This window comes from Astatotilapia calliptera, chromosome 19 (genome assembly GCF_900246225.1).
Source record: "Astatotilapia calliptera chromosome 19, fAstCal1.2, whole genome shotgun sequence".
NCBI lineage: Eukaryota > Metazoa > Chordata > Actinopteri > Cichliformes > Cichlidae > Astatotilapia > Astatotilapia calliptera.
The window spans coordinates 8270243-8282690 of record NC_039320.1 but is presented as its reverse complement, the minus strand read 5'-3'; the positions used below and the strand labels follow the sequence as shown (position 1 = coordinate 8282690).

The 12448-nt window shown below is 39.5% G+C and overlaps 1 protein-coding gene across 2 annotated transcripts; it reads right to left on the bottom strand.

Annotated features, from left to right (window-relative positions):
• Window positions 1-4974: 4974 nt before the first annotated feature.
• nkx2.4a (NK2 homeobox 4a) lies at window positions 4975-8107 on the bottom strand. Of its 2 annotated transcripts, none has more exons than XM_026152285.1 (2): window positions 7410-8107; window positions 4975-6905 (listed from the first exon to the last, which is right to left on the bottom strand). In XM_026152285.1, the coding sequence occupies exons 1-2, from the start codon at window positions 7777-7779 to the stop codon at window positions 6223-6225; spliced, it is 1053 nt and encodes a 350-aa protein (XP_026008070.1). In that variant the 5' UTR covers window positions 7780-8107; the 3' UTR covers window positions 4975-6222. The 2 variants fall into 2 exon arrangements, with proteins under 2 accessions (XP_026008070.1, XP_026008071.1); XM_026152286.1 differs by having other exon boundaries at window positions 4975-6878.
• Window positions 8108-12448: the final 4341 nt, after the last annotated feature.

Here is a 12448-nt window from a genome sequence, read left to right as displayed (position 1 = left end):
GCTTGGCCTCTGTGGCCCTCTGGGACAGTTATATTGAGACTCCTGTGTGTTTTGGAGGGGGCAGATTATCGAATGTTATATTTGAAGAAATGATTACATCCTTCTGGGCTTAATTTGACAGACATAGCTCGAGTGATAGCTGTTTCTGTTGTCTTTTGTCATTCGTGTTAATTTGCGTGTTTGCTGTGCTGGTTTACTGTTGAACCGCTGCCCCCGCTCAGCTGATTTCCTGACCTTATATCCAACAACGCTTTGAAAATATAAATATAAACTGTGTCTATAAGAAGAAATGAAACAATAAAAAGAAATGAAGCAAATAAAACGCCCTTACGGACATACAAATGACTTTCTCGTAACCAGCACACACTGATCTTATCCATTGCTTACCTTCATTGAACTGCTCTTCAGCCCTGGCCCTATTAACCGGTAATCCTTCGACTGGCAGCTGGCCATTGCCGTGGCAACGGTGAGCTGGGAGAAAAGTGCTTGCTGGTTCAAAAGTAAAGAGGAGTGTTGCGAAGGACGGAGGTGAACTCTTTTGTCCTGTGAATGTGTCTTTTTCATATTTCTGAATATAAAAAAAAACATCTCTTTGCATATGTGGAGATGATTAAATATCTTCTAGGCATGCTTGTATAATTTCCTTTTTTCTTGTTTTGTATAGATTGAAACCCATTCCAAGGATGGAGTAAAATTATATTATGTGTAGTCAAAGGAGGCATAAAGGCCGGCTTACAAATCTCTTAGAGTTTAAAGCTGTAGTCTCTCGCCTACTGTTTTCAAAAGTACTTTATTTAGCCATTTTTTCTCATGCATACAGATAAACACAAAACCTAGATGCTACATGTTTAAAAAAAGACGAAAAATGGAACAGAATTCAGATGGTCTGTATTGTCCTCTCTCGTCCGCTCATTGAAAGCTGGAGGCTCCTAACTAATCCTTAAACAACTCGAGAAAACAGAAGCACACAAGATTGCACCGGACAACAAGAAAACACAAAACCTTTAACAGAAAAAGTGATGCAGTGGTGTAACAAGGTAAAGGAGAAAAAAATGGTGCTGGTGGGTGGGTGGGGCACCCCCCCCCCCCCCGACCAGAGAAAAAAAACCCCTAAATAAACAGAAGCGTTAATTAAACTTTCAGCACTCTTGGATTCAAGACGCCTTTTGACAGATTCATTTTTTTTCTCCTTTCACTTTTATGGCGACAAATATTTTATATAAAAGACCAAGGTCATATTGAGGTTTGGAAACCCAACATGACCTTAATAAAGATAAGTAAAATTTCTTAGCTATGGCCAAAAGAGGCTCTGCTACATTTAAATTACACTGGTATGGTGTATAATACCCTGAAACTACACAGAGGCCCGGTTGTAATTAAAGCATGTCGCCTAAATGTAAAATTAAAGAATTAGATGAGGATTTAAAAAAAATATGTATATATAAATGAGGGAATTATTAATTTTGACCTAAAATTTATTTCTATTAAAAGGAGGTAAAGGACACAAAAACTGACTGAAGGTCAAAGGCTTTCAAACGTTTCTCAAAAAGTTATTGCAGACTAAACAAGGTCTTCCTCCAAACTGCTGTCTAAACAGAATCAGTGTGAGATTCAAAACCGTAATAGATTTCAGAACTGGCTAAACCAATTTTCTTAAAGAACAGTTTGTGGGACTTAATGAGGCATAACTAATGGAGGTCCCACAATCATCAGCACCATGCTGGAAGCACTGTGGTAGCACAGAGCAGCCATTGATTCTTGCTTCAAACCTCTTGAGTTTCTAATCAGCTTCTTTAGTTGTGCGTTTCAGGCCTGACAAACCTATTGTTGGTCTGTGTCACTGGAGGTCAGTAGCTATTAGTAGCAACTGAAAACAGTTTCTCTAAATACTTATGAGAGAATTGAATAACATGCATAGTGGGACTTGGAAGGGGGATTACTGGCAGTGTAGCGGGTCTGGTCACCACAGAGAGAGAATGTGACATGGTTTTCTAATAAGGGATGCCCCCCCCCCCCCCCCCCTTGCGCACACACACACACACACACACACACACACACACACACACACACATAAACACACACGCACATGCACACACACTCCAAACCAGGTTCTTCAACCTCTGCCCCCACTCTCTTATAGACAGTTGTGAATAGCCTCTGCTTTGGTCCTGAGGTACCTAATATTGCTAAAATGGTATTCATAGTAACCAGTGGAATTAGCCAGTGGAAGCCCAGGAATAGAAATAACCACGTGTGTAAATGTGGAGTTTGATGTTATTGTCAAACCAAAAGCAATGTTAAAAATATGGTTTCATGTATTTAATTTCATGAAAATCTATTAGAGTGAGAAATGCTTTCAGAGTCCTATGACCTACTTGAAATGTTGTTTTTCCCACTCTGTAGGAAGATGATTATTTTTTTTCCCATTTGAAAAAGGCTGGAATTAGAGAACTTTTTGCTTTCTGGGGCAAAGATATCCAGCTTTCAGTGACTCATTCTGTCGAAACCAAACAAATCACGCAGGCACAGGTTTGTCGTAGAGAAGAAAAAGACTGTCTCTCCTTGGCAGAATAAGAGGGCAATACACTAATTAAAATCTTGCTCTGTGCGTCTCAGAACCTGCCAATTCAATGCATTCATTTTTTCAGTGAAATGAAAAAGCGGACCTCACCTCTCCTAATCATTTCACATAAGTGGCAAGATTTGAGGACTATTTCTAGGAAGGAGGAATAGAAGCGGAGGTTAAACTTGCTACCATAAGCCCACGTTCCTACTGAATCAATATCATGATAATCATAACGAATAACACATTTCTATGAAGCATTTGTTTACATTTATTCTTCCCCAAAAACATGTGTGCGTTTCAGGAAAAATTTTAAAGTTATCCAGGTCAAAATATTGTTTTTTAGTTGAGACTAACAAAATGAAACAATTTGCCATCATATATATTTAAATGAAAGAAAAAACTCTAAACAAAACAAACAAGACAAAAAGCACTCTCTTGTGCATGATGATGGTTATATGTTAGGCCTGTGTTTCTGTGTAAACTATGCAGCCAATCACGTTAAGCCTTTGCCAATTAGCGCTCTCTAGGTTGCTAGGTCGCCATGGTCAATTGAGGAACACATCAATAGGACTTGAAAAGGTTTCTCTGCGATCAGACCTTCTGACATATTAAGTAGAATAATGGGGAGGAAGAGAGTTGGGCAGGGGGAGGTTGAGGGGGGGTTACAGAGACAGAAGCTTAGACTCCTTCTACGTTCACATTATGCAGTGCAACCTGCAATTACCTGAGACGAATAGTCTAAAAATTTCTTTGCATCCATGAAATGGAATATCCTCCGCTCCGTGCTTTGTGCTAACATGACATTGAAGTAGTGATGGACTTCCTCCAGCCATGATGGAAATATCTGCTTTTTGCAACAGAGGCAATTTTACACAATGTCTAACTTATTCAGTTGCTTTGTTTGTGTATGTAAATGTGAACTGTGTGTGTGCGCGCGTGCAAATGTGTGTGGGTGTGGACGTTGTTAGCAAGGACTTAAAGCTGGTTCTGCAACTATACACACAGAGGTAAGAGTGCACTGCAGCAACTGCCGTTCCAGAAAGTTTCCACATAGAAATGATGATGCCAGCACCAATTACAGTGCCCAGCCTGTCTCATATATCCTTACAAAGAGAGGTACCCCCCCAATAAACTGAGAGAAGCAACAGGCACAATAGCCAGTGATTACCAAGCATAGCCTATTAGTGCGCCATAACTATGGCTATTGAAAAGAGAAAAGAATGGCTTCACCTCCACTTTCATTTCATGTGGTCCACCATCAAAAGCTCTGTTGACAGCTCATTCATACCCTCAATTTAGAGACAAAATCTATCAGAAGCATCTTGCAGCATCATAGTGTATATTGTGGAATGCATTTCTCTTTTTAATGCTCTTATCAAACTCCTTTCTGATAGAGTTGCCACGCTCAATTCCAAATGTCAGGTGCATATTGGCTCTGGCGCTTCCTTCAAGTGTAGGGATGATAGCACATATACATACAGCTGCCAGGTATGTGAAGGGGTTGAAAATGGAGGCTCTCCAAGGTCTCCACTGATACACACTGATAGCCATCATCATCACCATCGCAGGGTGTCATCAGCAAGGGGATTGAGAAGTAATTTCTGAACGTGTTTAAATGACCACAGGAAATGAAATGTTACATTCTATTATCAGCCGCCGCTGGTGTGGAAAAAGCTTTTGGAGGACAGAAGCAAAGGGGAACGGACAACGACGCTAAGTGATGACCTTAAAAACTTTGGAATTTGTTTGCACAAATCATTCACCTTCGACAGAGATTAAACAGAACAGGGCCAGTCCGTGCAAACGTGAGTGTGTGTGTGAATAACACTAAGTAGCCTACTGAATATGTTTACAGTGTCGTTCAGCGCTTTAGAAATAAATAAGTGGATATATCAGTGTTATTTCATTAATCAAGTAAAAGTAAATACAGAGCAAGACCCAGTATTAGCTCTTTATCTATATTTAGATTCATGTTACCTTTCTGGTCCTGTGCTTTACAGAGAAAAGGTGGGTTTATAAAAGAAAATTAACTGCAAATAAATGACATTTAACTCTAAATAATAACGGTCAATAATTTAGCTAATAGAGAAATATCCTCGTCATACTTTCTGTGAGTCGTCAAAATGATTCCTAAAACTTTACGGATTACAACACAGCCCCCCATTTATAATTAAATTACATTTACTAATAAAACATAATTTGGACTTCTTTTTTCAGTTTTGAATAATAAAAAACAACAACATTAATTCATTAAAAAAATATATAAAATATAACAAAAGTAATAATACAATTGTTCCTATTTGATTTTACAACGATGATACAAATGTTTATTGTGATAATAATAATAATAATAATAATAATAATAATAATAATAATAATAATAATAATAATAATAATAGCTGTTCTGTGATTACTGTCATTAACTCTGAGGTCACATAATAATAATGTGGAGCATGCATCTCGTTCTTTTACATACTATACCTACTATTTATAAGATTCCCATTTCCAATAATTGGTGATCATTGTGCATTCCACAGACGCTTGCATTCACAATAAAATTGGCCAATTGCACAGCGCAAAACCAACGTCTGGGCCTATTAAAAAGATTAAGATCAATATGATTGAATTGTTTAGTTGATTTAAAGGAAAGAAAAAAATATCTATTAATGTAGTGAAGTATGAATTAATCCCAAGATCGAGGCTGCTAAAAAGTGATAGTTTTTTTGTTGTTTTGTTTTTTTTTAAAAAAAGGGTGATTTCCCGGTCTTAGACTCTTGCAGACATTTCCCATGAAAGGCAGCCCTCCAAAATGTCACCTGAACAATGCTGGCTCCCTCATCGACCTTGCTTTCCAGCTCAATTTGGTCTCAATCACAACATAATGAAAATGCACTCCAAAACAGATGCCTTTTAAAAAATTACTTGTTCAGGAATAGCTCTCACACTTCAAGTTATTTATTGTTAACGTTCAATTGGTTTTGAAACATATACAGCAGCCATCACGCATTTGTTCCTTTTTAACTTACAAAAGAATAAAGAAAACATAAAAGTGGACGCAATAACGATTATTATACAGTTAAACGCATTCTTGTGTGTTAGCCAAATATACAAGTCCCTACTTTATTCAATAAGTCTAAATGAATACATTAGTTTACAATATTAATATGATAAAATACCAGGTTATCACCGCAAATAAGGAGTGGTGGCTTAGTGTACTTCGAACCTGATCCCACCTCTCCCCCAGTCCGAACTCAAGTGAAGCAGCATTCCTTTTTGTTTCACCAACATAGACTACGTTTAAAACATCATGAGGAAGGTCCAAAACATGGATTACAAAAGGTCCAGAAACGACATAATTGCTTTGAAGGGCGGCCATTTCTGCAAAGTTCAAAAATAGACTCCCCTGTCAGAGATGTCAAGAAAATGTGCCCTGATCAGCTGGTGCGCCTCTGTGCGCCCCTTGCCCACTTCAACACCCTCCAAAGCCAAAGGGCCCCATTTTAAGCCCTCAGCGAGAATATATATATACATATATATATATATATGTGTGTATGTATATATATATATATATGTATGTATTGCAGTGTTTTGTTTTGCATGGGCTCATCCGCAGGTTCACATAGAAAAAGTGGAAAGTGACAGTACTGTATTAGGTCCTACCACGTTCTGCCGTACAGGAGGTTTGAGCTGACCATGTTACTGGTGTAATCTACAGCAGATGTGTCTATCTGTGCCATGTTCAGCTGGCTGTGCAGCGAGGGAGGGCTGGGCGACATCTCTTCCAGCTCCAAAGTGTTCACCTGCTGCTGGCTTTGATGCTGGCTGAGGCTGTTGGTGGAGGATGCGAGCACGACTCCAGCTCCGCTCTGTTGTTGGCTTTGCTGTTGGTTCTGTTGTACCTGCTGCTGGTTCGGCGTTGGCGTATTTGAGCCGTTCTGGCACGGTTTACCGTCCTTCACCAGAACAGGCACCGCTACGCGCCTGGGGGACTGCGCCTGCTGTTGGCACAGAGAACCGTCCTGTTGCTGCATCTGTTGCGCTGCCTTGTCCTTGGCCTGGCGCTTCATCTTGTACCGGTGGTTCTGAAACCAGATCTTCACCTGAGTCGGCGTCAGGTGTATCATACTGGCCAGGTGCTCCCTTTCAGGCGCAGACAGGTATTTCTGTTGCTTAAACCTCCTCTCGAGCTCGTAGACCTGAGCCTGTGAGAACAGGACGCGCCGTTTCCTCCTGGGCGCAGCGTGGAGAGCCGGCATGGCTTTGGTGGCGTCCGCCATTCCTGTGAGACTCCCCATGCCGGTCATGTTCATACCTGTGGAAGGTCCCATGAATCTAGAAACTTAAAAATATACATACATATACATGCGTTCAATAAACAGAAGAGGAGAACACTATTTCGCCTGAAGTAGTCTTTATTGATTATTGGCTGAAGTTGGAAAATATAAACAAACAAAAACATATAATAATAATAATAATAATAATAATAATAATAATAATAATAATAATAATAATAATAATAATAATAATAATAATAATAATAAATTATCAAATTATTGCTTTAAAATTGTTTCTTATTCCAAAATTTTAAAAAAGTCGAGTCAGACTGAGCCAAAGAATGATCTCCTTTTCGGTTTTCATCAGCATAAACAGTCATTTAAAATAAGATATTTTGTAAAATAGCGGACAATATATATCATTTTTAAATTAACATATAAAAAACAAACAAAAAGAAACTACAGGTTAGTCGTGTGCGTTTTTAACGGTCACTCTCAAAATTCATTTGTGGTTTTACGAAGATTAAAAAAAGTGTGAAAAGTGTTGATAAAAGGAGAATCGAACTTACTTGTGGAGTATCTTGGATCAGGGTTGGCGCTGTACCACCCTGTTGCTGCTGCACTATTCCGCATGCTTTCCTGGTACGACGGAAGATCTCCCATGTTGCCAATGCTTCCATTGCAGTATCCTCCCATTGCGCTGTGGGAGAACTGGGAGACGCTGTGCGGCATGTGGTAAGTGGTGGCCACCGTGGCGTTATGGCCCATGGAGTGCTGTTGCATGCCGGTCTGAGACACCTGAGGCTGTCGGTAGGCTCCCAGTGGAGAGGTTAGGTTCCCTGCGCCGTCCATGCCACTAAACTTCTTGTAGGTCTCCTCGATTGGACTCAAAATATCTGTCACTGAAAAAGGCGTTGTGTGCTTTGGGCTCAACGACATGATTCAGAAAGCAGGTAGATTTTTGTGTTTGAGCAGATCAACCGTGTTGTTGTATCGGCTCTCTCCTTGGTGGATGTCTACGTAAGAGAGTGCTTGTAGTGCGCCTGAGATCCTATTGATCGCCTTAGAGAAGGAGGCGAGCCCAGGGCGCTCTTAGCCCGGGTTTATTGGAGCCAGGAGCCAGGTTTACGACAAACACGGGGGGCGGAGCAAAACTCCTAAACCAGCAAACAATAGTCATTGACATTTTAGGGAACTAATTCATGAAAACACACTTTGCTTTGTATTAACTTGTATACGTGAATAAAACTACGACACATACTCACGATTCTGTGTTTGCAGCAGCTACATACAGGTGAGAATATCCCATTATGTTCCGCACATCAGCTGATCTGACCACATATGACTATTTTGCGTCAGTAGGGAATTCCACTCTTTCTAGAAACTTTGAGAGCACTTTGAACAGACATAAGGGCCACCGAGTATCATCAAAGAGTCACAATGAAGTTGTATGACCAGCTCGTTTATGCTTCTTGAGCATCATTTTATCCCAGCGAAGAGGAACAAGTCCAAATAAGCTCAAAAAGAAAAAAAGAAAAGAAAGAAAAATATGTTGAAAAATGCAGTATGGGTCCAAAACTCTTTGCCATTACACAGCACTCACACAGCAAAAGACATAAACGAATTTGTAAATTATATTTTTCCGAAACTAATCATACAGCATCCGACTCCATATAACCTAATTTAGGATCAAAAGGGAGGAAATTACTTTTTTTTTTTTTTTTACCTATACTTCTTAGGCATCTACAATTATATTAGACTTGGTGCACTATTTTAAGCCTCAAACCCTCGAGTCTGGTCAACATGCATTAACGACACTTTGCAGTCTTGACCTGACATTGTAATCTCTGAGCAAACTGACTGGCGCCAGGGGAAGAATAAGAGGAAGAGGAACAAAACAAGAGGGTCAAATGAGAAAAGAGCCGCTAGAAACGGCGAACAGTGGTTAATAAAAACTTCTCAATTTGTCATTTATTTCTAAACTGATTTATGACGCCTATATCTGATAACTACTCAGTAATAAAGACTTGCCGCTACAATTCCTCTTGGAAAATATGTTTTCATAAAAATGATAATGTTTCCTCTGAATTTTTTTTTAACTTTATCATCACCATAATACTGCAGACAACAATGGGAACAGGTGCTCTGCTCGGAGGTTATTTTCCAGACGTGAAATGTGTCGCTGTCTTCATTATTGTAGGAAGGAACCACTCGTCTGCATGAAGCCACTAATGTAATTTGCCATGGCATGGCAGCAAGTAGCTACCTACCCTAATTGAGTAAATGAAGATGTGACATGGTCAGCCATCAATTATAGAGAAATATCAAGAACAGCAATCTCCGGTTAAGTTGATAGGCTGATTGTAATCATTCATTTTTTCCTATGCATATTTCAGAAGCCGGATTTCTTATTTTTCTTTCCCCCCAGATGCCCGCACTCCGCGGCGGATTTAATGTGAAGTGGCTGGGCTTTATTGTTCTTCAGGAAAACAAAACAGTGCGTGCTTTTTCCAAAGTCAGCTGGAGTTGTCAGAAAGACACTGAAGACAAAAAGAAAAGAAAAAATGGCGTTTGAAAAGAATGCGGTCTAACCTGTGTAAAATAAAGAATCTCCCGAAAAGCTATTTCTATTAGAACATAAATTAGGGTAAATTAGCCTTTTTTAGAGTAATATTTCCTACCTGAAAATACACCTATGCTTGTCCAGACGTCTGTGAGCCTTTTCCACTCTTTTGGGAACAGCAGCATGGTGTCTTTTCAAGTAGAAAAGAAAAGTAGGCCTCGGCCCAGACCTCTAACATTATGTAAATGAGGCAAACCTCTCAACCTTGTGGATTACTGAGTCAGAGAGCAGGACCCGGTCCACAAACCCTCCACATTAGGATCCCATAAAAATGTGGAGCTGGTAGGCTGCATGCAACTCTTATAGGCGCTTATAGTTAATTTTTATATAGTTTTCAGTCCTAGTTAACTTTTACATCCTGTGGAGATGATGCGGAAAATGCAACCGGAGCCATATAAAGGAACGCGCCGGGACTCGTGAAGAAGGCCCACCCAAGGTTGGTTCACAAATCTAAGACGAACAAAGAGAAAAAGATTTAAAATATTCTCCACTTTTCAAACTATGTTTAGCAATAATTTTTGTCTCGTGCTTAGTTTCGCTTGTCTGCTTAGTCAAGCAAATGGGTACGATGCGTTCTGAAAAACATCGGGGAATTATTCATATAAATTAGCCCACATTGATTCTTTCCATCACAAGAAATACAATCAATAAATTGTTGGCACTATGGCGAAGAATACTGCTTTTTTATTCCCAAAATTCCAAATGGGAAGCTAGTTAGTGTCTATGGAATACATTTTTCCTTAAAGAAGACGTTAAGCTTTCTCACTAAGTCACAGAGCAAATCAGTTCACATACTTCTGTGACTTTATTCCTGAAGACAAACAGAAGTATGTTACATAATATTCTATAGGCATCAGCGTGCTTGCCACCAGGGACTAAATGATCTCTTAAATTGTGTTCATTAACGATAGAGATTACTGGCGCAAACCGCGGTGTTCAGATAAACAGCGGCGACTTTCTATAACAACATTCTAACCATTTTTCTCTCTATATCTACGCTTTTATCGGAACATTTAAGTGTTGTTAACGAGAACCTAATAACAACCCATTTATGTAGTTTGTATCCTACAGATAGCCTTTTGCTCAATACCTTCGCCTCCATCAGCTCAGCACAGCAGATGGATTCAAGCGCCTGGTTACTGAAGTGCTTTTCTCCATCTCTTCGATGCTAGTTCAATACCCTGAGAGATGTGGAGAGATGGCTAGAGGGCCAGGGTCCTGACCTGTCACCTCAACCACGCACCGGCCGAGCACAAAGTGCAGAAAACACGAAAACGATTTCGTCTTGCAGCTCCTACAACCCCTCACATTTCCCACTTCTATCTGTAAAATAATACGAGTGAAATTAATCACACTAAAAGTGGTTTCCAGTTTCTCTTACTTCTCATCTTCTTCTTTGTTTGGATGATTTTTGAAAAGTGGAAACAAACGTGTGCCGTTATTGTAATGTTATCTAAGCTACGGGAATCATTTATCTGGGTAAATTTTTCTGTGCGTAATTTACGCGCGAACCGTGAATCTCTCTTTCGATTGTCTGGGACATCTTCCTTAGATTTCTAGTGTTTTCGTTTAGATTTCGTTGTGAGTACACCGGCCTCTAGTTAAAAGAAAACAGCTTCTTGGGTATGTTAAGAAAAAGGTGGATTTGCAAAACGACGCATTTTGGTGTGGCGAGTTTACAAAGAAGAAGAAGGAGAAGAAGGAAAACCTGAAAATACACACCGAACCTTGTAGACTGGGATCCTTATTTTTAAATTTAAGTTCAAACATATTCTAACGGAAAAGAAGCCAGGGATTTATAAATTCATGTCAGGGTTTGTCAACGAAAAGAAAAAGAAGAAAGCAGCAAGTATTCTTTAACAGTCAAACAACACCCACCACGATATTTATTACATCTGTAAATTGAAGGATACTGGAGGGAGGTAGGGGATCTTATGTACAGCTTTTCTTCCAGATTACTGATATTTGTATTTGGACATTCGTGCGCATGGAATAAAAAAGGCTCGTATATTAGAGCATGGCGCAAAATAAACACAAATACTGGTATTAAACGCACCAGTCTTACAACAACTCTAATCAGTTTTTCTTCATGTAAAGCGCATCTCTATACTGCCCGGCCCAGAGGGTGAATTTTTGCTGAGATTTGTGGAGGAAATTCCACACCTGCAGTCAGTGTAGTACCATTTAGATCAAATACTTTCTCTCCTCTTAAATCGCAGAGCAGTGTGAGAGTAAAAAGCGGGCAGGTGCATATCTTTCAGCTGCACTACTTGAAACGGTCCGGTTCCTCAGCTAAGTAGGTTAAAGGTCCTCCCAAGTGGAGAAAGTATGTGACAGACCTCTTGAAGACCGTATTCTTCTGCAGGAGTTTGCATTCATTCACAATTAATGTCGCTTGATGGACGAAATGATGCTAATAGGGTGCCAAAAACAGAATATGGGCTTTAATGGGCACTGACCATAATCTGACAGCTGTGGAAAATGGAGGAAAGAAGAATTTAACATACTGTAATAGGATTAACGTTTAGAAGTTATTCTTAAAGTATTACAATACAGCTTTTCGTTAAGTTGATAAAGTTGCAGTAAAGGCCAATCAGACTGGATTATGTGCTGCAGCTGGGGGATAACAGCATGTGGGATATGTAGCTATGCTGGTGGTAGAAAACTGAATGTTCCTTCTTGTTTTTGGAAGCAAATTAAGATACTGAATTGTGTTAAATTCTTTTCTATGTTGCCTGAAAGAGGACATATTCTTTTAATTTCCATGCCATAGAACCCCCCCCCCCCCCCCAAACAAAAAAACCCAAACAGTTTCTTTCTGCTTTTTTACAAAAATGTTAAACTCTTCTAATATCACATCAATGTAATAAAATCATCAATGTGAGTGGAAAGTTAAGTCAAAGATGTGTTGAGTACACCATTTCGTTGCCCTGTACCTGTGCATGTGCAATGACAATAAAGTTGAATTCTATTCTATTCTATTCA